The 23,255-nt window shown below is 51.3% G+C and overlaps 1 protein-coding gene and 1 pseudogene across 3 annotated transcripts in view; one reads left to right on the forward strand and one right to left on the reverse strand.

Annotated features, from left to right (window-relative positions):
• Positions 1-22,114, forward strand: part of AXL (AXL receptor tyrosine kinase) — a 44,306-nt gene extending 22,192 nt beyond the window's left edge. For 2 of the 3 annotated variants that reach the window (XM_066638579.1, XM_066638581.1), the window contains 14 exons: positions 457-652; positions 1,238-1,377; positions 1,497-1,641; positions 3,010-3,036; positions 4,255-4,381; positions 5,349-5,440; positions 6,907-7,002; positions 12,797-12,874; positions 13,269-13,361; positions 14,847-14,968; positions 16,407-16,516; positions 16,636-16,795; positions 17,191-17,327; positions 17,875-22,114. In XM_066638579.1, the coding sequence (XP_066494676.1) occupies positions 457-652; positions 1,238-1,377; positions 1,497-1,641; positions 3,010-3,036; positions 4,255-4,381; positions 5,349-5,440; positions 6,907-7,002; positions 12,797-12,874; positions 13,269-13,361; positions 14,847-14,968; positions 16,407-16,516; positions 16,636-16,795; positions 17,191-17,327; positions 17,875-18,238 (1,887 nt within the window). In that variant the 3' untranslated portion in view covers positions 18,239-22,114. The remainder of the gene's footprint in view (positions 1-456; positions 653-1,237; positions 1,378-1,496; positions 1,642-3,009; positions 3,037-4,254; positions 4,382-5,348; positions 5,441-6,906; positions 7,003-12,796; positions 12,875-13,268; positions 13,362-14,846; positions 14,969-16,406; positions 16,517-16,635; positions 16,796-17,190; positions 17,328-17,874) is intronic. The other variant, XM_066638580.1, reaches the window with a different exon arrangement.
• Positions 6,326-6,439, reverse strand: LOC136662061 (5S ribosomal RNA; annotated as a pseudogene).
• Positions 22,115-23,255: the final 1,141 nt, after the last annotated feature.

Raw genomic sequence — 23,255 nt, forward strand, 5'->3', positions numbered from 1 at the left:
ATTTTTAGGAGTGCTCTTCTGCCCAACTTCTGCTTCCGTTGGACGTCCGACCTCTTGCTCCCCCACCCCCAGCGCACCATGCAGAAAGTGCTGCAATCCTCTGTCCTCAGCATGGGGAACCGAAAAAGCCTGAGCAAGGAGTAGCCATCTCTGAGAAACAAAACCGATTACAGAGAGGGGATTTTTGTGTGGTCATTCTCCGTTGCTGAGATAGCAGACTGAAACGGCCAAGCAAACTCCACTGCATTCGGGTTGGGGGCCCCCACTCACATAAGTGCTATTGATATTAATACCTCCCCTGCCTGGTATTTTGGAAAGGCACTTACAGACACAGCAGACAACACCAAAGGAGGAACCGTCTGACCAAATGCAAGCCAAGGTGGCTTCACGGGGTGGTCATGTGTTCTTAGCTTTACACCCACCTCCTCCTACTCTCACTGTCACCCCTTTCCCCAGGCCGTGCGCTCGGATGAGGACCTCAGCACTGTGTCTGACCGGGAGCTCTACAACCAGAACCTTCGCATTCCCCCCTTCCGCCACAGCCTGAGGGGCCTGGCCCCCTTCACCACCTATCATGTCCGCGTGGGCTGTCGCTCCAAAGAAGGCAACTCCCCATGGACCCACTGGGTCGCGATGAAGACCGGGGAAGGAGGTGAGCTTGATGTGGTAGAAGAAGCCGGGCTTCTGGCATGATTCTTCAGCCCCCAGGAGGAAAGAGAACTCACGGTTTCTGCTTAGAGGGAGGGGACTTGCGAGGTAGAACCCATGGCTGGGTTCTGTCTCCCATTTAGGGAAGGACTATGGGTCTGTGCAAGGTTGAGTAAAGGTTTGTAGAATCTGAGGAGCAAACAAGATGTGATATGGGAGCTCCGTGCCTGGAACTAGGAATATCTTGTTCTTTTTCAAACAGCAGCCCCCTGAGCTATGGGGGGACAGTCTGGATCAAAGGGGTTAACTCTTGGTCCCTAGCCAATTCCCTGAAGCTAGTAGTAGAGCACAGATATTGCAAATATTCTGCTCTGGGGCAAATAGCAGCTCCAGCAGGTGTTGGGCCCCAGCATGGGGGAAAGGGTTAGACCCCCCCCTTCTGCCAGAAGGTGCACTCCCTTATGGAGCGCTTTGCTGAGGTCAGGGTTATTATTGCTCAGGTGCATGGTGGGAAATGACCCTATACATCGCACATCTGGGGCCAGGGATGCTGAGTGTTTCGGTGGTGACACATGATTCTCCATGGCAGTGCCAACAGCCGCGCCGGAGAACATCATGGCGGTGCAAAATGGCAGCTGCACCGTCATACAGTGGAAGGAGCCGCAGGGCCACCTCAACGGGATCCTACGGGGGTACAAGCTGGTCTGTCAGAGCGGCGACTTGCCTGAGGTGAGCACTCGTAACCCAGGAGAGGCCCCAGTTTTCAACTGATCCAATACCAGCCCCCACTGTTTCCTACTGCCTTGCTAATCCCTTGCCCTTGTGCCTCCGTGACCTTCTCCAACCAGGTGGTCGTGGACGTGGGGCTGACCAACGAGACGATCCTGAAGCTGAACTCGTCAGTGCAGAATCTGACGGTGCGAGTCGCAGCCTACACGGGTGCAGGTGATGGGCCCTGGAGCAAGGCCATTATGATCTCCAACTTGAATAATGGTAAGAGTTGGAAGGCCACCGGTCATGTGGGGGGAGTCTTCCTAACTCCTCCAGAGTGCAAAATGAGGGATGGAGGAACCAGCGGGGTGGAGCAAGGAGGTGGGAGCACTGGATGGGCGTTATGGGTCTGGAAAACAAGTAGTAATAATAATAATAATAATAATAATAATAATAATAATAATAATAATAATAATAACTTTATTTTTACCCCGCCTTTCTCCCTGAAGGGACTCAAGGCGGCTTACAACAGGTTAAAACAGATTAAAAACATAATTTAAAACAAAAACATATTAACACATATCATAAAAACAGCAGTCAGATGAAAAATAGTCAGGTAAAAAAGAGCATAGAGCAGCAAATCATAAAAGAATCAGGCCGGTAAAAAATATTAAAAGATGTTGAAAAGATGTTTAAAAAAGGCCGAGAACTCAGAAGGCTTGTTTAAACAGAAGGGTCTTCAGGCCTCGCCGAAAAGTCTCAAGAGAGGGAGCCATTCTTAAGTCAAGGGGAAGGGAGTTCCATAGCGTTGGTGCCACTACTGAGAAGGCCCTATTTCTTGCCAGTACAGTAGTATATTTGGGATTTGGGATGGGTCTCTGCCCTTGGCAGGCTGAAGACCACTGACCCACCTCACTAGGTTGCTAAGAGGATAAAACAGGGGTAAGGAGAGCCAGGCAGGCAAACCTGAGATCCTGAATGGAGGGGTGAGATAAACAGCTCATAAATACGTCCAAGAACTTGAAATATCCTTTGTGCTGGAGCAGCCAAAAACAGAGATCAAAAACTATTTTTGGACAAAAAATCAGAGTTGAACCAGGAATGAGGAAACCAAACAAGAACGCTTGAAAATATTTAAAGCGCAGCTGCCGTCGCCAATTATTCCCACACATCTTTCTAAGAATATTAGGAAGATATGAGGAAAAAACGGGCAATCAAAATTCAACTTTATTTATTTTTTTAATGGTCCTTAATTGATGCCAACATTCCTGATCCAGTTTTCTTGGTGGTTCTTTCAATAGTGGCTTTTGATCTCGCTGTGTGTGTTTCTTTTTGTTTTGGCACAACCTTTGGCTTTACATTTTCCAAGAATGGTTATTTGGATCCTTAGAACTGGTTCTAATAGAATTTCCTGGTTCTCCTTTCTGGCCCTGCTGGCTGTGGTTCTGGAGCCATGCGAAGCCATAGAAAGTGGACCCGGCCGTAAAATCAGACCCCTTTGTTTTTTATTTAGGATCGCATAGGGAATTTGATTCCCTTTCATGTCCCCAGAGGACGGCCTGGTTCTAATTGAGATCCTGTTTGAAGACTTTTGGCTTGGACAGAATCCTTTTTTTTTTTTAACTAATCTATTTTTTTTCCCCCTTGTAGATGAATTTCTACCACAGATCCAGCCAGGTGAGTTAGATGGTGCATAGCACGCAACCCGCTGGTTGGCAACCTTCAGTCTCGAAAGACCATGGTATAAGCCTACAGCACCCAGTATTCCCAGGCAGTCTCCCATCCAAGTACTAACCAGGCCTGCCATAAATGAACTAGGAGGCTGAGGTGGGAGGCATCTGGGAGTGAGAACCACAGAATCATAGAGTGGGGGGGGGGGGGGGACGACCAATGAGATGATCAAATCTAACCCCTTCCAAAGTCGGCTGTACAAAGCGACAACATCCCTGATAAGTGGCCATCCAGCCTTTGCTTTTAAGGACCTCCAATGATGGAGTGTCTACGACGATGGAGAATCAGAGATTTTTCCAACTCAGAAGCAGGTCTCCTCTCCTCCACACTTCCTGTTCCATCTCCCTTTACTTTTCCCATCCTGGGAGTGGGAGGACCGGCAATGGAAGCAGTGGGTAACAGACATGAACATAAGAACATAAGAACAGCCCCACTGGATCAGGCCATAGGCCCATCTAGTCCAGCTTCCTGTATCTCACAGCGGCCCACCAAATGCCCCAGGGAGCACACCAGATAACAAGAAGACCTGCAAGGCCTCCTGGGAATTGTAGTTTAAGAACATAAGAACAGCCCCACTGGATCAGGCCATAGGCCCATCTAGTCCAGCTTCCTGTATCTCACAGTGGCCCACCAAATGCCCCAGGGAGCACACCAGATAACAAGAAGACCTGCAAGGCCTCCTGGGAATTGTAGTTTAAGAACATAAGAACAGCCCCACTGGATCAGGCCATAGGCCCATCTAGTCCAGCTTCCTATATCTCACAGCGGCCCACCAAATGCCCCAAGGAGCAATGTCCACGGGTTCTCCCGCATCCACATGCCTGTTGACCTTTTGACCTGTTGACATGGGTGCCCTCCCCCCCCATGCTCATGCAACCACCCCATTCAGTATCGCGGATGGGCCAGCTCTGCCCCATCTAGCTCTTGGGTTATATTTGCCCCCAAATTTGGGTCCTGGGTTGCCTCTTTTCTGTGTGCTTCCACTCAAGCAGCAACAGGGAAGGGAAACTGGTGATGCTGTAGGAGGATTTTGTGCTATAGGAAGGGGTGGACTAGATGACCTTGTAGGTCACTTCCAACTCTATGATTCTATGATAAGTATGATGCACTGGGATGGGTGCTGAAACGCTTCGGCCCGTTAACCCTTGCTGCTCTTCTCCACAGTAGACTCTACTTCTCCCCTCTCCTGGCACTGGTGGTACGTGGTGATTGCCATTGCAGCTGCTCTGGCTGTCGCTGCCTTCCTCACCATCTTCTTGGCACGGATGAGGAGAAAGGAGACCCGCTATGGGTAAGCATGCCATACATGGCATGGCGAGTGGGATCGCTGGTTTCCCCCCCCCCTTCTTGTTTTGATGTAGTTTTATTGGAAATGGTCTTGCTTTAAGTCTTCCTATAGGATGCCCAGCTGTTCTGAATACCCTGTTGGAAGGTGGGATATCAGTGAATGAAGTGCTCTGGCGTGTTCTGAAGCCATTCTGGCAATGTGTCTAAGCAGGACGCTTCTTATTATTACAGCCCCCTCCCCCCCATAACTGCAGATCCAATATCTGTGGATCCGGTTCTCTGTGGTTTTCCACTCCCCCGCATCCCCCCCCAATACTTAATCTTCACACTAAGCAAGAATGTCCCTTTTCCCAAACACTATAAGCATACAGGCTTATAGTAAGATACGTAGGCAGGCAGCCTGAATGCTAGAGAAGACTTAGCAAGCGTTAACAGGAAGCAGGAAGCCTTCCTAGAATGGATCTGACGTGGACACCAGGGAATGCCTTCCGTGGCGAAGCTGGAGGGGGCGGAGCACGGCTCTGTTTTGCTCCCCCCGCCGGGAAAGGCTCCAAAGGGAGGGGCCGCTTGCCCGCTCCCTGCCAGGCTACCTGCTCTGCCCCCCCTCCAGCTACACCACTCAATGCCTTCATTATTATTTCTTGCATATCACAGCTGCCGGTTTTTTAGCTGGACTTGGTGTTAATTACTAGTCGGGCCTCACCCGGGGGCCTAGGAGGTTGTAATGTATTTACATATAATGTGTGCTGAACCAAGCAGGGCAGCTCTTTGAATTTGACCAATATTCAGATGTTTTAAATGCAGGTCAAGCATTTTGGACACTCCACCCAGTGTACCCATCGCCACTGGGATAACCACTGCTGGTTTGCGCCATTATCTCTGGATCTCAATTTTTAAATCCTGATATTTACTACTACTGCTACCACTACTATTAAGAGTACTTAGCATATTTCCTGCTCTGTGCCCTGCAGGGAAGCTTTTGAGCCCAGCATGGAGCAGGGAGAACTGGTCGTTCACTACCGAGTCCGCAAATCCTATAGCCGCCGAACTACTGAAGCCACCTGTGAGTATCCAACGGGGATTGGTGGTTGGCAACCTTCAGTCTCGGAAGACTATGGTAGAAACCTACGGCTACCGGTATTCCCAGGCGGTCTCCCATCCAAGTACTAACCAGGCCTGACCCTGCTTAGCTTCCGAGATCATGATATAAGCCTACAGCACCTGGTATTCTGAGGCGGTTTCCCATCCAAGTACTAACCAGGCCTGACCCTGCTTAGCTTCCAAGATCAGACGAGATCAGGAGATAGTGTTCAGCATAGGGAGATGGTTGGCAACCTTCAGTCTCGAAAGACTATAGTATAAGCCTACAGCACCCGGTATTCCCAGGCGGTCTCCCATCCAAGTACTAACAAGGCCTGACCCTGCTTAGCTTCCGAGATCATGGTATAAGCCTACAGCACCCGGTATTCCCAGGCGGTCTCCCATCCAAGTACTAACCAGGCCTGACCCTGCTTAGCTTCCGAGATAATGGTATAAGCCTACAGCACCCAGTATTCCCAGGCGGTCTCCCATCCAAGTACTAACCAGGCCTGACCCTGCTTAGCTTCCGAGATCATGATATAAGCCTACAGCACCTGGTATTCTGAGGCGGTTTCCCATCCAAGTACTAACCAGGCCTGACCCTGCTTAGCTTCCAAGATCAGACGAGATCAGGAGATAGTGTTCAGCATAGGGAGATGGTTGGCAACCTTCAGTCTCAAAAGACTATAGTATAAGCCTACAGCACCCGGTATTCCCAGGTGGTCTCCCATCCAAGTACTAACCAGGCCTGACCCTGCTTAGCTTCCGAGATCATGGTATAAGCCTACAGCACCCGGTATTCCCAGGCGGTCTCCCATCCAAGTACTAACCAGGCCTGACCCTGCTTAGCTTCCGAGATCATGGTATAAGCCTACAGCACCCAGTATTCCCAGGCGGTCTCCCATCCAAGTACTAACCAGGCCTGACCCTGCTTAGCTTCCAAGATCAGATGAAATTGGGCATGTGCAGGGTAACAGTTGGGTCCCTATTATTCAGTCCGCCTACAGCCCAATGTCCACATACCAACAGGACTATTCCCCCCTCCACTCACAGCCGTGGTGTACCAAGGCGGTGTGCCACATACTGCCCCCTGCTGGTGAAGTGCCAGCCTTCACTCCTCCCACTCTCTGGCTTGAAAAAGGAAGAGAGGGAGGAAGTGTGGAGGAAATTAGAATACTTGGCTAGACTGTCCTCCTCCATGTTTCCACTCTGTCCCTGTCTTCCAGGGAGCAGACAGAGAAGAGAAATGGGAATGAGGGGGTGAGTGAAGGAGTGAAGTCTGTCTCCTGGGAGCCTCACAGATGTGCCACCCCCCACAGCATGTGACGTTCCAACCCTTCTCATGTTGTATTTAGAAACTAGGTCCTACCTGTGCAAGGCTTGGGAAGCTTGGGTGCTCTGAGTGGGTCGTTTTTATGCCACGTGACCCTCTTTGCTTTGCCCCTGCAGTGAACAGCCTGGGCATTAGTGAGGAGCTGAAGGAGAAGCTGCGCGACGTGATGATCGATCGCCACAAGGTGGCCCTGGGGAAGACCCTTGGGGAAGGTATGTTTCTGTGGCACCTGGCCACTTTCTCAACAGAAGCTGCCCAAAGAAAAGTCTCTGCGGTGGAGACACAGGAGGGGCTGAGGGCTGGGGGGACACAGATACCCTTGGCCCAAATGGTGTTGCACTGGAATTGCTAACCAATCAATGGCTAAGAGGGCAACCTAGAAATGGCCATTTGCGCCACCCTGCTGTGGCTTGCCTTACGGCTCTTATTTTCTGAGCAGTTTTGTCTCCAAGCCAAAGAGATTTCCAACATGGAGGTACCCAGTGATTCATCACTTTGCTGCATGGGGAGGACACTCATGCTCCAGCACGCACAAGTGCCACTCCCCCCCCCCACATGTAAAGAAGGTGCACCACCTATTCCTGCTGGATCTCCAGGCTTTGCCATCCTGGGCACCTGGAGAGAACAGGTAGTGCCTAGAAAATCAGCTTCCGAGGACAGAAACAGGAAGAGAGAAAAGAATGAGGGTTTGGACCTCACCCAGCTTCATGGGAAGGTCAGCCTTCATAGAAGAGTTGGAAATGACCCACAAGGTCATCTAGCCCAACCTCCTGCCTCTGGCAGGAAAACCTCCTAGAGCATCTCCAACAGGCGCCTGTCGAACTTCTGCTTGAAGATCTCCTGTGAAGGAGTATCCACCCCCTCCCTCTGCAATCTGTTCCGCTGCTGAATTGCCCTGACCATCGAGAATGTCTTCCTGATGTCCAATTGGAATGTCCTCTCGCAGCTTGCACCCATTTGATCCTCCTTGGACCCATTTGTACCTCCTTGGGTGCCCGTTCTCCCTCCTGTCTTCCCCCCCCCATCTCCTGTTTTCCTAAGATCCCCACTTCCCTGTCCCAAACTGGGTGTGAGCCACCGTGACTGACGAACATCTCCAGGCCCCAGAATCGATGAGAGTCAATGAAATGGGCCTCTGGTCTCTAAAGTGATGCAGAACAAGGAGTTCCCAGGGACAAGGCCCAGTGTCTCAAAAGCATTTGTCACTCATGTGTCCTCAGTATACACACTGCCGTGCCAGAAACAAAAGAGACCTGTGAGACCGTGGGGATTTTAATCAATCCTCCAATTTTTTCTGAACAAACAAGGGATTGAGGGGGTTGGGAAAGGGGGGAGAGATCCGTGTTATAAGTTTGTCGCAGGGCCAGCAGCAAGCAAAGCCACACGTTGCATCCCGGAAATGGGCTTCCTCCCCTCTCCAACGGTTGTTCTCCCTGAGTTCTGAGAATCTGGGGCCAATTCGGGGCGGAGAGACTCCATGTATGTAAAGAAGACACAGACCCCACCACTTTGACTCACAACAGACGCATCTCATTCCAAACATTCAGAAAGGTCTCCAGTTTGGCAAACCTCTCCGGATGGAGGGAAACAAAACCCGCGTGGCCCAAACTGAAACAGGCATTTGGAATGCAAAGAATGGTGAGATGCGGTGGAGGTGGCAACTTTTGATGACTTCTAAAGGGGATTGGGCAAAGTCCTGGGGACCAGAGATCTGTCAGTGGCTGTTAGTTCTTGTCGTAGAGGACCCGTGATGGGGGAGAAAGAAGCCGGCTTCCCAGAAGCAACTGATGGGGCACTGTGGGCATCGGGATACTGGACTGGATGGGCCCCCTGTGACCTGATTCAGCAGGGCTTTCCTAAGTTGTTGAGTTGCAGTTGTTGAATTCATGGCTTGCTTAAACTTTCCTCTTTCCCAGAGCAGGACCTGGAAACTGCAGCTCGCAAGTAGAGGATGTGAGGGAAGGCAGGGCTGACTCTGAGCTAGATCTGAGCCTCAGAACCTGATTCCCACTACCGAAGGCATTCTTAGAATGTAGGAAATCATACAAAGGGGAAAGAGTGCATAAGGGCATGCGCAGAGTGTTTTCTCTTCAGGGCCAGCTGAAGCAAGTCCAGAGGTGGCAGATCGAAGAGGGGCGCCTGACCTGACTTCCTCTACCCACCTCAGCTACTACTACTATTACTACTTCCCCCACTCCCTAGATCTGACAAGAAAGAAAGGGACAGAGCAGAAAAAGAAATGTGGAGGAGAAGAGAAAGATGGGCTAGAGTGTCACAGTCGCTGACATTCTGCCCCTACCCCTCTCTCTTTTCCACAGGTAGAGGGAGGGCTATCTGATATGCTGATCTGATATGCTGATCTGATATGCTAATATCTGATATGCTGCCGCGGGTGCTGGAAGCCTTGGACCCATCGTGGTCTTTTATTACCCCAAATAACCATGGAGCAGCCTCACCCATCTGGGATTATGGGGAAATTTTTCAGGCAGTAGTGTAGACAGGAAGGGTCGGCGTGGTAAGCACTGCAAGCGCCGCAATGCTATCTAAGGGGACATGGGAAATCCTCATTTCCCTCCTCCCTCCTGCATGTTGAGTCCTGACTCCTCAAACGGCCATCATAATTAGGAGCAGGCCATCCTGGTGCTGCAGAAACAGCCCAGGGGCGAGAAACAGCTTTGACACAGCGCAGAAGTGGGGGTGTTGATGGGGGGTGGGAGATCAGGGAAGAGAGCGAGAGGGATGAAGGCCTGTTTTGCTCATTTGGGTTGCAGGCCTGGCAGGCTTCTCTTCTCCTCTTCACTGAGGAAGTCGAAAAAGTTTCCTCTGAGCACAGCTGGGATTAGTTTGGAGCATTTTGGGCCGTGGAGATGGAAAAGCCCCTGGCAATGGCACACATGTTCCCCAGCAAACATTTCCACCCCCTCCTCCCCTTTGTTTTTCATGGCTACCTTTTTGGGGAGAGGCAGGAGAGGTGCCCACTGGTTCCCCAATCTTGATTCTTCTGCCTACACGGCCTGGGCTAAAGACGCAATCCCAATCCAAAACAGTGGGACAGAGAAATCACGTCTTTTGGGGGCCCTTCTTGGAGGGTTCCTTGAGAAGGACACAGGGACCCCTACCTCTGTCTCACTTTAGAATTCAGAGTGATAGTCAGAAGGACAAGGAGCACCTCTTGGGGGGGCACCAAGTACAACCTGCTGGCCACCAGTTCCTAACCCTTCCTTTAGATGCACTAGTGTCACTAAGAGTAGGTGGGAGGGTACATGACCCCAGGTGCCAAGCGTTGGAGGGGTGACACGCTGGCCGCAGCCAAGATGGCGGCATCCAGTGTGCCCCCTTTCCCAAGAGCTGGGGGGAGACGGGGGGCCGGGGGGCGAGCAGGAGGGTGACTAAGGGTGCGGGGGTGGCAGCTATACATCTATATTTCTAAATTAAATTGGTGATTGCACCTCCAGGCATGCAGCTGGAGAGATTTTCAGACTTCCTAACTTTAAGGAACTTTTCCCACATTTTACTGACTTTCGAGGAATCCCGGGCGCCTGTCACAGATCCTCGGTGCCTGGCAGGAAACTGAGGTCCCCAGGCGCACGCTCTGAACTCTCCCAGGGCCGCAGCGTAGTGCAGAATGTGGTCAGCGTTCCCAACAAGCACGGGGAATACAGAAGTATACAGAGGAAAATGGAATTTAAAATAACATCGAAAGGGGAAGGGGGAGAGAGAAATATGGCAGCCAGTTTGGGGAAAGGAAAATTGTAAAACGGGACATCTTGTTCTCAGATTCCAGGCCTCTTTGGGCAGCCCATCTGGAACCTGATTCTATCAAAATTGAGTCTCAGGGATTCATTCCTAAGTGAAGAGGTGCTGGGGCTCAGCCTCTAACGCGGAAGCCTTCATCCCAAAGCCAAAGTATGCAGAGCCCAATTTGCAGCTTTGAAGTGATGGTCGGAGCGGCACTTTGCACATGCACAGAAGCAGCCTGCCGTTCATTCCTATTTCTTAGGAACAGTAGTGTAGCTAGGGGGGTGCAAAGCACTAAATATTGCAGGCAGCCTCACCACCGCGTGCATGCAGTCCCTCCCCCTCCCCTTTAGAGCCAGGCGTACGCCTCCATTTTGCTCCCCCCGCCCGGAATGGCTCTAAAGGGGAGAGAGAGGGTCTGCTTACACGCTGCAGTAAAGTTCCCTGCAAAACGTAGTGCTTTGTACCCCCTCTAGCTACACCACTGCCTCGGGCTGAACCCTGGCACTGGAAATGAGCTCTGGGCCTGACACCCTGTTGTAGATGCAGCCCTGCTCTTCCTACCATTCATTCCTAGCCCTCCCCCTCCAGTAGGGAGGGGGAATCAGCCAGTGAACGGGTGTCGATACTCAGCCCCTGTTGGCATCAAGCTCATGTTTTTAAAGCGTCCCTTTTAGGCTCCAGATCTCCACAGCAGCCGGACTGAGTCAGACACGGAAAGTCTGAGGCGGTCCTGAAATGTCAGCAGTTGGCCCAGCGCTCCCAGGGCTCACGTCGCGTGCTGCAGTGTCCCGTACAAGACTCGTGTACAGGAGAGAGAGAGAGAGGGAAATGGCTTTCCCACCTGCCTGTGTTTCCTAGCCAGACAGATGCCTCTTGGCTCCTGCCAGGACAAAATCCACATGATCCCTCCAGATGTGGCTGGCTGATTCTACCAGTGACCTCTTTTGCCGTTGGAGTTTTCATGGTGGTGGTGGTGGTGGGGGGGAGAGACTTGTTTCCTGGCTTGGCTCCTACACAAAGGAACCTGCAAAGAGCTCTGCTGGATCAGACCCAAGGCCCTTCTGGCCCAGCTCTCTGTTTCCAATGGAGGGACGCATGCAAGCAGGGCACAGGGGGAAAAAACCTTCCCCATGCCTTGTTCTCCATACACTGGCTCCGAACCGATCTCCTACAGCTAAGAACTGTAGCGTCCCTCACTCCAGAAATGTGCCCAATGCTTTTTTGAAACTGTCCAAGCCAGCGGCTGCCAGGACCTCTCAGGACAGCGGCTCACACCTTCCTGATGCTCTTTCCTGCGGCTTCCTTGGTGCGCTAATCGGGTCGTTGCACAGGACACCCCCCCCCCACGTGTGCCAGGTCGGCCTGATGGGACAGTGTTGGGAGATCAGAGGCGCCTGTGATTTCACTTCCCAATAAAATACTTGTGGTTCTCGCTCCTTGGGGGTCGTGGCGCCTGACTCCCGCTTTGCGTCTGCTCACAGACAAATGGTTTTGGCATTATCGAAATCCTCCTTCCCGCCTGCCCAGATCCTTCCTCTCTATGCTTCTTGATCTTAGAGAGGGGCATGATCTAGCACTTGTAATAAGAACAGCCCCACTGGATCAGGCCATAGGCCCATCTAGTCCAGCTTCCTGTATCTCACAGCGGCCCACCAGATGCCCCAGGGAGCACACCAGATCACAAGAGACCTCATTCTGGTGCCCTCCCTTGCATCTGGCATTCTGACATCATAGCCCATTTCTAAAATCAGGAGGTTGTACATGCACATCATGGCTTGTAACCTATAATGGATTTTTCCTCCAGAAACTTGTCCAATCCCCTTTTAAAGGCATTCAGGCCAGACACCATCACCGCATCCTGTGGCAAGGAGTTCCACAGACCAACCACACACTGAGTAAAGAAATATTTTCTTTTGTCTGTCCTAACTCTCCCAACACTCAATTTTAGTGGATGTCCCCTGGTTCTGGTGTTGTGTGAGAGTGTAAAGAGCATCTCTCTATCCACTCTGTCCATCCCCTGCATAATTTTGTATGGCATCAGTAGTTAGAACTCCTGCAGTACTTACTGTGCTGGCTCCCCTCTGGCTACACTACTGCCCACCATGGAGACCAGGGCCTCCAGCCCTCACTGCTCAGGCACAACACTCATGGGGCGACTTTGGGCCTGCTGCCACTTCTCTGCCTACCCTACCATACAGGGTTGTTGTTGGGGGGGCTAAAATGGATCAAATGCCTTGCTCATGGGTCTTTTTCTTCTTTCTGCAGGAGAATTCGGCTCGGTCATGGAAGGGCAGCTCAGCCAAGACGGGGTAGTCCTGAAGGTTGCTGTGAAGACCATGAAAAGTGAGTAGCAACAGGAGAAGGGCCCTGAGACTTCCCCCGCACTCCAGGCAATGCTCCTGAAGCCCTCAGCTTCTAAACCCAGGGGTCAAAGCTTTTGGGAGGCCAACGCTCTGCTTTTGAACTCCAGCTCACTGATCTCAGATTTGCTGGGACAGGTTGTGAGTTCTTCCAGCTGTAATATCGTGTCACTCCACACAAAGCCAGTGTTGCTGCCACAGATGTATGCAGGTAGAGGGCTGTTACCACTCTGCACGTGCTCAGAGGTTCCCTCATTATATTACGTTTCATGTTCTGGGTCTGTGCCCAGGCACTGAGAGCAGATTTGACCACTTGAACCCTGGCACAAAGGAAGCCACTCACAGTCCATTTGTTGTGTGTCTCTCCTTCTCCACAGTCGCCATCTGTACCCGCAGCGAGATGGAGGACTTTCTCAGTGAGGCGGTCTGCATGAAGGACTTTGATCACCCCAATGTCATGAAGCTGATTGGTGAGAGAGAGAGTTAGCTCCAGTAGTACCAGGATCTTTGGGTTCTCCTGGACAATTCTGTCCTGGTCAAATGCGTCTTGGTCATTGGTGTCCCTGGAACACGTCCATGTTTTTTTGTGTCCCGGTTATTTGCATACCACTATAACTGGGCATGTGACGTAAACCCCATGTTGCATATTCTAAGTTTCTTATCCCAGCCTTAACCCTACCTTTGCTTTTTAAAAATAAAAAGTACTTCTAATATTCATATACATATATTGGAACACAAATGTCTGGGAAGCAAAAAGGAACAGACACATTGTGCAGTACAGGACACATTTGCCCAGGACACACTTATCTAGGACACAATAGTCCTTTCACCAGCTCCAGCACGCAAAATGCAGTGGATACTTTGTGGGGGGATCTCATCCAAGTTCCCCCTTCTCACTCCTCCACTAGTCTACCTTAGAAATCTGCCTTCTTCGTGCAGATATCAGGGCATTTTCGGAGAAAGCTCTTTTTAAACCAGTGATGCTCTCCTGTCTGACCCAGACCCCCCCTTGAGTGTGTGGAGGCCAGGAAAGTATAATCCAGAATGGCCCAGAGTGAGTTCCCTGGCAGAGTGTGGAGCCTGGTGCGTGGGTGAGGATGGCATGGGGGGGGAGTGGGGCACATGCTCCCCCATTCCCTAAAAGGCAGATTTACAGGGTGTAGCCTGGGAAGAAAAGGAGAGAGGAAACAGCCCTTTGATTTGCAGGGTGGCGGGGGGGGGGGGAGAGGTTGGCTTGTCCCTGGGGAGTAAGGCTGAGAGAGAGGAGGAGAGCAGACTTCTTGGGAAAACAGATGTTGGCAAGGCTGATGGGAGCGGTGACGAGGATGGGCGTAGTGGGGGAGGGAGCATGGTTGACGCAGAGGCTTGTTTGATGCCTTGAAAGGCAGGGAGGTGGGACAGTCATCTCTTCCTCCCCTCCTGGCACCCCCTGCTTTCCCCATCTCTGGCTTGCATTAAAGCAGGAACACAGTCAAATTAACAGCCAGGAAGAAGACACGCTGAGAGCAAGCCTTGTGGGCAGGGCATCTGAGAAGAATTTTATCATGGGGTACAAAGTTTTTTTGGGGGGGGGGTACAAAGTTTCTTTTTTGGCCCCTTCCCTTCTCCACTGAATCACAATTTCATATGAGCATTGGATCAGAATGTCTACGAATTACGATACATAAAACTAGGTATGCTTACAGAGAATGTGAATTTTAGTCTTCTCACAATATATGCAAACATTTTTTGGGATCCCAGGAAATTTCTAGGTCGTCTCCTTTGGCTCCAAGAAAGGATCCAGGGGTCTTAGCTCTCCCCCAGACCCTTTGCTCTGATGGACAATTGGGGGGTCAGACCCAAGCCCTCACACCCACCTTCCCTCTTCCTGCTTGCTGACCAGTCATGTTATCATCTTTGCTAGGACTGGTGGGACATTCACCTGCTTTCCTTCCCCCCCCTGCCCCACTTTGCAGGAGTCTGCCTACAGAACACGGAGAGTGAAGGGTACCCCTCCCCTGTGGTGATCTTGCCTTTCATGAAACATGGCGACCTGCATAGCTTCTTGCTGTACTCCCGGCTCGGGGAGAGCCCTGTGGTACGTGGCAACGTTGCTAGATTGTCAGTGGTTGAGAACTGAAACTGTGGACCCCTGGACCAGAGAGCCAATGGGATCTGGGCCAATGTCCTCCATTCACAGGCCAGCTGTTATATTACGTAAACCGCTTTGTGAGCTACTCCTGTTGAAAGTCGGTACAAACATTATTATTATTATTATTATTATTATTATTATTATTATTATTATTATTATTATTATTATTTGTTGTTGTTGTTGTTGTTGTTGTTGTTGTTGTTGTTATAATAAGGAAAAGCTGTACTAGAGCATTGCTTTACTCAGGAGCTCCCCTAGGGAGACAGTGAGCTCTGATAGACAAGACTTATAAAATGGATTTTCTTACTTGTTTGAACTGCGTGATTTTGCCTATACCTGCTGCAGATCATATCCCAGGACACGTGAGCCTGAACAGTCCAGTAGGGGGTGACAGAGAGCAGAGCTCAGTAATACTGAGAAGAGCCACAGGGAAGGGTGGCGACGGATGTGCAGTAGTGTTATTGCCAAGGCAGCTGCCCATAGACTCGGGACCTTTTTCGTCATAGCACCCCACATATGAAACTCTGTACCCAAGATGGTTTGCCTCTCATTTTCCCTACTGGCCTTCAGGGGGCTGGTGAAAGTGATGTTATTTCAGGACTTTCATCTAGAGCAGGGGTGCCCAAACCCTGGCCCTGGGGCGGCCCTCGAGGACTCCCAATCCGGCCCTCAGGGAGCCCCTAGTCTCCAATGAGCCTCTGGCCCTCCAGAGACTTGAGGGAGCCCGCACTGGCCCGACGCAATTGTTCTCAGCGTGATAGCCAACTGTTCGACCTCTTGCGTGAGCTGTGGGACGAGGTCTCCCTCCACACTGCTTGCTGTTTCACATTTGTGATGCGGCAGTGGCAGCGAAGGAAAGGCCGGCCTTGCTTTGTGCAAGGCCTTCTATAGGCCTTGAGCTACTGCAAGACCTTCATTCATTCATATAAGTTCCATCTCTAATATATTCATTTATGTAAACTTATTCAAATTTGAAATGTAAATTAATCCTTTTTCCCCGGCCCCCAACTTGGTGTCAGAGAGATGATGTGGCCCTCCTGCCAAAATGTTTGGATGCCCCTGATCTAGAGTCTAAGGGTTTTAAATTGGGAAATAGAAGGTTTTGATCTTTACAGTATTGCTTTAATGTGAGTCGTGCAATTTTTTTGTTCTATTGTGTTTCTTTATCTTGTTGTGAACTGCACAGAGACATTCAACACTGAAATTGAATTAATGAACGGGAACACAAAGGATGGGCTCTAGTGGGGAGACAGAGGGCAGAGGCTGGGGAAACCTCTTTGATCTGGGCTCTGTGTATGTGGGGCATCCTGCAAGAGGGCTAAGAGGGTGAAGATTTTGATTGGAGCAAAGGTGCCTGTGGTGTAACACTACCTCCTTCCTCCAGTACCTGCCCACACAGACCTTGGTCAAGTTCATGACGGACATCGCCAGTGGAATGGATTATCTCAGCAGCAAAAACTTCATCCATCGGGACCTCGCTGCCCGTAACTGCATGTGAGTGCACAGCATAAGAGGCCAGCTTATGAGGACCGGGGGGAGAGGGAGAACAGCTTTACACGGCCTCAGAGTTCATTTCCCAAATTCAGAGCTCTCTTTTCCTCTCCTGTCCATAGGCTGAATGAGAGCATGACGGCCTGCGTGGCTGACTTTGGCCTCTCCAAGAAAATCTACAATGGCGACTATTACCGACAAGGCCGCATCTCCAAGATGCCTGTCAAATGGATTGCCATTGAGAGCCTGGCGGATCGTGTTTACACCATCAAGAGTGATGTGGTGAGCGAACCAATAGACCCCTTGGACTCCTCCCTCACAAATCCATGAGAAATCTGGTGGCTCTTCCCCCCGCTCCTCCCCCCAACCTGGTTTCTATCCCTCTCCAGGCCAGTGACACCCAAACTTTTTCGACTGGCGGCTCTCTTGACCTACTGGGCCATTGGCCACAGCTCCCCATTAGAACTACAATCCTATGCATTGTATAGGCCACCGGGTTTCTCGTGCTCCCTGCTCCTCTGCCTGGTTTCCATGGCTCCCTGGGAAGCCACGGTTCACAGTTCAGGAACCGCTGCCCTACACGGGCGGGAAGAGCCAGACCCAGTTTTCTTGCTTGGTCAACAAGCTGCCTGTTTTTCTGTCTCCCTCATGCCCACCTTCTGACTCCTTCCTTGCAGTGGTCATTTGGCGTCACCATGTGGGAGATAGCAACACGAGGCCAGACGCCATACCCGGGGGTGGAGAACAGTGAGATTTATGACTATCTGCGCCAAGGCAACCGCCTGAAGCAGCCAATCGACTGCCTGGATGGCCTGTAAGTATCGCATCCTTCAGTGGGAATCAGGTAGGCTCCTTAAAGACATAGAGAGTGGATAGCTTTAAACCTTTGCCCCATCATGGTCCCGTAAGAACATAAGAAGAGCCCTGCTGGGTCAGGTCAAAGGCCCATCTAGTCCAGCTACCTGTATCTCACTGTGGCCCACCAGGTGCCTCACACAAGACTTGTTTCCTGTACCACTCCCTCACACCTAGCCTTCTGAACTTGCCTACTTGTAAAAGCAGGAGTTTGCACACACCTATCGTGGCTTGTGATGGACTTTTTTTCTCGAAATCTGTCCAATCTCCTTTTAAAGGCATCGAGGCCAGGCACCATCACTATATCCTGTGGCAAGGAGTTCCACAGATCAATTACTGCTCCCATCCTGTGGCTGCTGCTTGACTCAGGAGAGAAGCTTCCATTGCTGCGAGCGGGAGTTGCCGTAGACAGCTCTCACCCATGCCCAAGTGTGCTGCGTTTCATTCCCCAGCAAAGGGTTCTCTTCAACCTCTGCTCCCCCTCTTCTCTCCTCCCCGCCCCACAGGTACGAGCTGATGCTGAGCTGCTGGGCCCTCAACCCCCGGGACCGCCCCAGCTTTGAGGTCCTGCATGGGGAGCTGGAGAAGATCCTGAAGTCCCTCCCGCCAGCCAAGGACCCCGAGGAGATTCTCTACGTCAACATGGACGAGGGGGCGGACTCCGAGGAGGCCGAGCTGGGGGCCGTGGGGGGCCTGGGCCCCGAAGAGCCCCCTGTCAAGGAGAGTGCACCCCTCAAGCCCATGGTGACGGCGGCTGAGGTGCACCAGCCACAGGCAGTGGGGCGCTACGTGATGTGCCCGACCCCTCATGAGAGCAGCCGGCTCCTGCCCGGCAACCACAGCTGCGCTGCGACAGAGGAAGGGGCCTGAGTGGGATGGTTATGGGGACGGTGGCAAGCAGCCTTATAGGGTTTGGAACTCTGTAGGGCTTGGAAGGCCAGGGGAGCCGTGAGTACTCCACAAACCGAGACACACACCTTTCCAGAAAGAACCACTTTTCCTTGCTTTCCCTCCATGGGGTGCCAAGGGATGTCTTTCCCTGGTCAACCCTTACGGAGGGAGGTTGGACCAATTGACCCTGGAGTGTGTCTCAAGCCCCCCCCTACTTCCTCCCCACCACCCCTCATGCCTGTGTTGGCTCCCCCTGCCCCACACTGCCAAACGGAGATCAAGAGACACTGTGTGCCACTCCAGGGGCTGGAGATGAAGGGAAAAACCTCGGGGGAGGGGTGTGAGGGTGACAGCAGGTAACCAGACAGAACCTGTCCTCCCCTCACTCACTGAAGGAAGTGTTGTGGTTTCATGCCCTGTCCTCCGCAAACCCTGCGATTCAAGTTTAGCTGGCTCCCTCGAGCAAAGGAGTTCAGGGGTTGCCACCTACTTTTGTTGGTCTTGCTCTTGTGTCTTTAAGGTTGGCCTGGCACACGGGCATGGAGCAGGTGCAGCTTTTCTTGGCAGTGACGGGAAAGGCTTCACCTTCTGAATTTCTGCCTCTCAAGCCATTGCCTAGCATACAAGAGCAAGGCCTGGTGTAAAGGGTCACAGCAACTGTAGTGAGCGCAATCTATGTCTTCCTCCTACCTAACGCCCCCTCCCCTCCTTATTTCACTGCCAGCTGTTCCACTGCCATGCCTCCCTGATTCCTTTCCCCTGGCTGGCATGAGCCAAGCCAGCCAGGGTTAATTATAACTGAGGTGCCGGAGCAGGGGGCACAGGACCTCATCCCTGAAGCCATTTTTCTCTTTCGGAGCAGAGAGGGAGGAACTGGCCATCATTGCTGAGTGATGAGGAAAGTGCACTCTGCATATGCTCAGAGATACAGCTTTCTGTACGGATTTCTCGGGAGCCAGTCCTGGCATTCAGAATGGGCTCCAGAGCTGAAATGTGGCTCAGATCCAAGCCCAGCTGACCAGCGCACTCACCTGTTCTGTGGAGAACACCATGTTCTCCCTCTTGGGAAGTATATTAGATGCCTCATTTAGCAGGTGATGGGTCCACCTTTTTAAGCATCGCTGGTCGCACACCCCCAGTCTCCTGGGACCCTCTTGTCCCTGGGTCAAAGGTGCTGCCGGACACAGAAGCCATACCCAGACAGATACCCCAGAGGGGTCATGAGGGATTTTTTTAAAAAAATACTTTAAAACATTTCTCCTCTCTTTGGGGAATGTTGGCACATTTCAGAGGCTGGAGAAGCCAACAGCCCCTTAAAAGCCTTTTAGCCATGTTGGAGCATACCTGGCTGTAGCAAAGCTTACACTGCCTCATCTCCCAATTTCCCGAATTGGATGGGATGCTTAGCTGACAATTCCCCAAATTTTCCTGGATGTCTAAAGCAGGATCTTCCCCCAAGAACTTCCTGATGTGAAACAGTGTTTTGATAAGGCACGTGTGGGAATCTTGTGCAATCCCCTGCCCCACTGAAATACCACCAATGGAAGTTGCACACAACAGCATTGAATCCCCCAAGAACTTCCTGATGTGAAACAGTGTTTTGGTGTGGCACGGGTGGGAATCCTGTGCAATCCCCTGCCCCACTGAAATACCGTCAATGGAAGTTGCACACAACAACATTGACTTACAGGTTGGCGCCTGTCTTGTTCACAAGAAAAACCGCTTTTCTTTTCTTTTCTTTTTTTGCACTAGTTAACATGACCACAGTGGCCACAACTTGATTTTTCCCAGGATATGGATTCCACAAAGGAAAAATAAATAGATCTCTTGTTGCAGAGGAATGCCTGAAAGCCCAGGAGAGTCACTGCAGCTCAGTGTAGATCATACTCCCCTAGAGAGACCCAACAATTTGTCTCCACATCCAGCCTCTCCTCTCATTTGGCAGCTTTCCAGAAACACGAACCACCTGGAGAGGTGGCCATCGGAGAAATTGCAGGGTGCCCTTTTTTGCCACATGTTCACAGCCACTTGGGCTGGGCTGGATGCCCAGGGCAGCCTTTTCAAGGAGTTTGGGGCAGTTTTGCAAAAGGGATCACTGTCTGTGCTGCAGATACTCATACCGCAGTCACCTCTTCGGCAGGTTTGATATAGTTTCAAAACCTGCCGTGCCTATTGGTGGGACGTCAGAACTGTGTGTCACAGTCGCTCGCAGCCCTTTCAACTCTTTTGAAAGTTCCGGCCTGGCACTAGCCTTCACGTAGCAGCCGTTCCGCACCATGATTTTTATTTTTACCTTTTTCTTTTTTCTTTTGCACAATAAATGCACATTTGTTACTGATGTGATTTGCACACCCCACAAGTCGTTCTCTGCCGCTTGGCCTACACAGAAACCGCGATCTGCGCAGGTCGGCAACTCCAAGACTGCCGTGCCAGTTTCGGCTGCGTTTGAGCATGTTTGGGGCCCGAAGCCGGCTGTGATTGGCTTGGACCAACATGAGCAATGGGATCCCCTGCTCCCTAAGGGTCCATTTCCCCCCATTTGATTTTTTATGCAAAGAAGGTTCTGAACAAAGGCAACATCAAAAATAGCTCACAGGCACTGCTTTACATTTGCAATTCTTTCCCCCCCAAAAGGATAGACAGTCTTCACGAAGCGGCAAGGGTGACACAAGAATCAATCCCTGCTTGATGTGCCGATGAGTGGCATCTGTCAAAAGTCATGCAAAGGCATGTGTGGGTGGGGGAGCTGGGCTTGCTCCAGGATGGTACAAATGAAGCAGCCTGTCATCTTTTAAGATACGCCTGCCTAACTAGGTGTGACCAGCTCTAGGTCCCACCTCTTGCCATGTGGACTGTGCTACACAGCCATCAAGCGGAGGCTATTGAAATTCGGGAGGCAGGTGTGAAAGCTGCCACCCGCTTCTCCCTCCAGCACCCCAGCTGCATTTTCCTGCCTGGGCTTACTCCCTGATTGGGGGCACCAGCCTAGGAAAGGGCTGGTGGGGGCCAAAACAAAGGAGTTGAGGGCTCAGCACCTCTTTCCTCCTTGCCGTCCCCATCCAGTTTTGGTCCTAAAGTGGCCTCTTCTCTAACTTGTGCAGAGAAATATGCTTCTCCCCCCGCCCCCCCGGCACACACACACACACCCGCCCTCGCCTTTTAAAGCAATGCCTCATCTTCTGAATCATATTTCCAATGACTGTGTTTCAGGTCGTGTCTAATCATATTTTCCATTCCGCCTGCTAAGGCGTCAGTACAATCTCTGTCTCCCTTCTGGGTTGCGACATCAAAACGCTGGCCCGGAGAACGCCAGGTCCTTTTTTGCAAGGACTTACTGAGGGGGTTCCCCCCCTCTCCCTCCTGGCCCCCAAGTGCTTCCATGTCCACCCAGATTCTTTTCTTTCTGCCTGCTGCCTTGATGTGCCTGCAGTTCAGTTGACTTCCCCAGTGGCGTAGCCAGAGGGGGTGCAAAGCGCTAAGTTTTGCAGGGCACCTCACCGCGTCATGCAAGCAGCCCTTCCTCCTCCCCTTCAGAGCCATTCTGGATGGGGGAGCAAAACAAAGGCATATGCCTGGCTCTGAAGGGGAGGGGCCCCTTGCGCACTGCAGTGAGGCTCCCTGCAAAACTTAGCGCTTTGCATCCCCCCCCCCCGCCACTGGACTTCCCCCTCCCCTAGAGATTCTTATTATGTTTTTTTATACAAATGTATATACTTTTTTTTAAAGAAACAATGGCTGAGTATGAAATGTTTTGTTTTGTCTTTTCCACATCTTTACTTTTGTACAAAATATGTTTCCCTCTCAGGGCAAAGTCTGTTTGGAGAGAGAGAGAGCGAGAGAGAGAGAGAACATGCTCTGTGATATATTTTGCTTATAAATAAAGCTTTCTTTAAGAAAAAAAAAAAATCTGGAGCCAGCTTTAATTTCAAGGGTAGAACCAAAGAGGGAAGGGTGACAACTCTCTGGTAAAACACACTTGGTATGGATGAGGCTCTGGGTCCAACCTCTGGCATCTGCAGCTAAGGTTGCAATGTGACGTCATCCCCCTACTTGTCCCTTCTTCACATAAGATTGACTCCTTGTTTTTCACCTTTAGAAACTGGGTTTCTGTAACACCTCACATTTGCATGGCATTTTTCTGAGTGTGAGCTGGAGGAAAAGCAGGCCTTGGAGAGAAGCAGCACTATTGAAATTAGTGCTGCTAATGGGACAATTAGAACATGCGAGAGTTAGAACAGGCAAAAGAAAATATGTCTTCACCCATAAGAACATAAGAACAGCCCCACTGGATCAGGCCATAGGCCCATCTAGACTAGTCCAGCTTCCTGTATCTCACAGAGGCCCACCAAATGCCCCAGGGAGCACACCAGATAACAAGAGACCTGCAAGGCTTCCTGGGAATTGTAGTTAAGAACATAAGAACAGCCCCACTGGATCAGGCCTAGGCCCATCTAGTCCAGCTTCCTGTATCTCACAGCGGCCCACCAAATGCCTCAGGGAGCACACCAGACAACAAGAGACCTGCAAGGCTTCCTGGGAATTGTAGTTAAGAACATAAGAACAGCCCCACTGGATCAGGCCATAGGCCCATCTAGTCCAGCTTCCTGTATCTCACTGCGGCACACCAAATGCCCCAAGGAGCACACCAGATAACAGACCTGCAAGGCTTCCTGGGAATTGTAGTTAAGAACATAAGAACAGCCCCACTGGATCAGGCCATAAGCCCATCTAGTCCAGCTTCCTGTATCTCACAGCGGCCCACCAAATGCCCCAGGGAGCACACCAGATAACAAGAGACCTGCAAGGCTTCCTGGGAATTGTAGTTAAGAACATAAGAACAGCCCCACTGGATCAGGCCATAGGCCCATCTAGTCCAGCTTCCTGTATCTCACTGCGGCACACCAAATGCCCCAAGGAGCACACCAGACAACAAGAGACCTCATCCTGGTGCCCTCCCTTGCATCTGGCATTCTGACATAGCCCATTTCTAAAACCA

Source organism: Tiliqua scincoides, chromosome 10 (assembly GCF_035046505.1).
Source record: "Tiliqua scincoides isolate rTilSci1 chromosome 10, rTilSci1.hap2, whole genome shotgun sequence".
Taxonomy (NCBI): Eukaryota; Metazoa; Chordata; class Lepidosauria; order Squamata; family Scincidae; genus Tiliqua; species Tiliqua scincoides.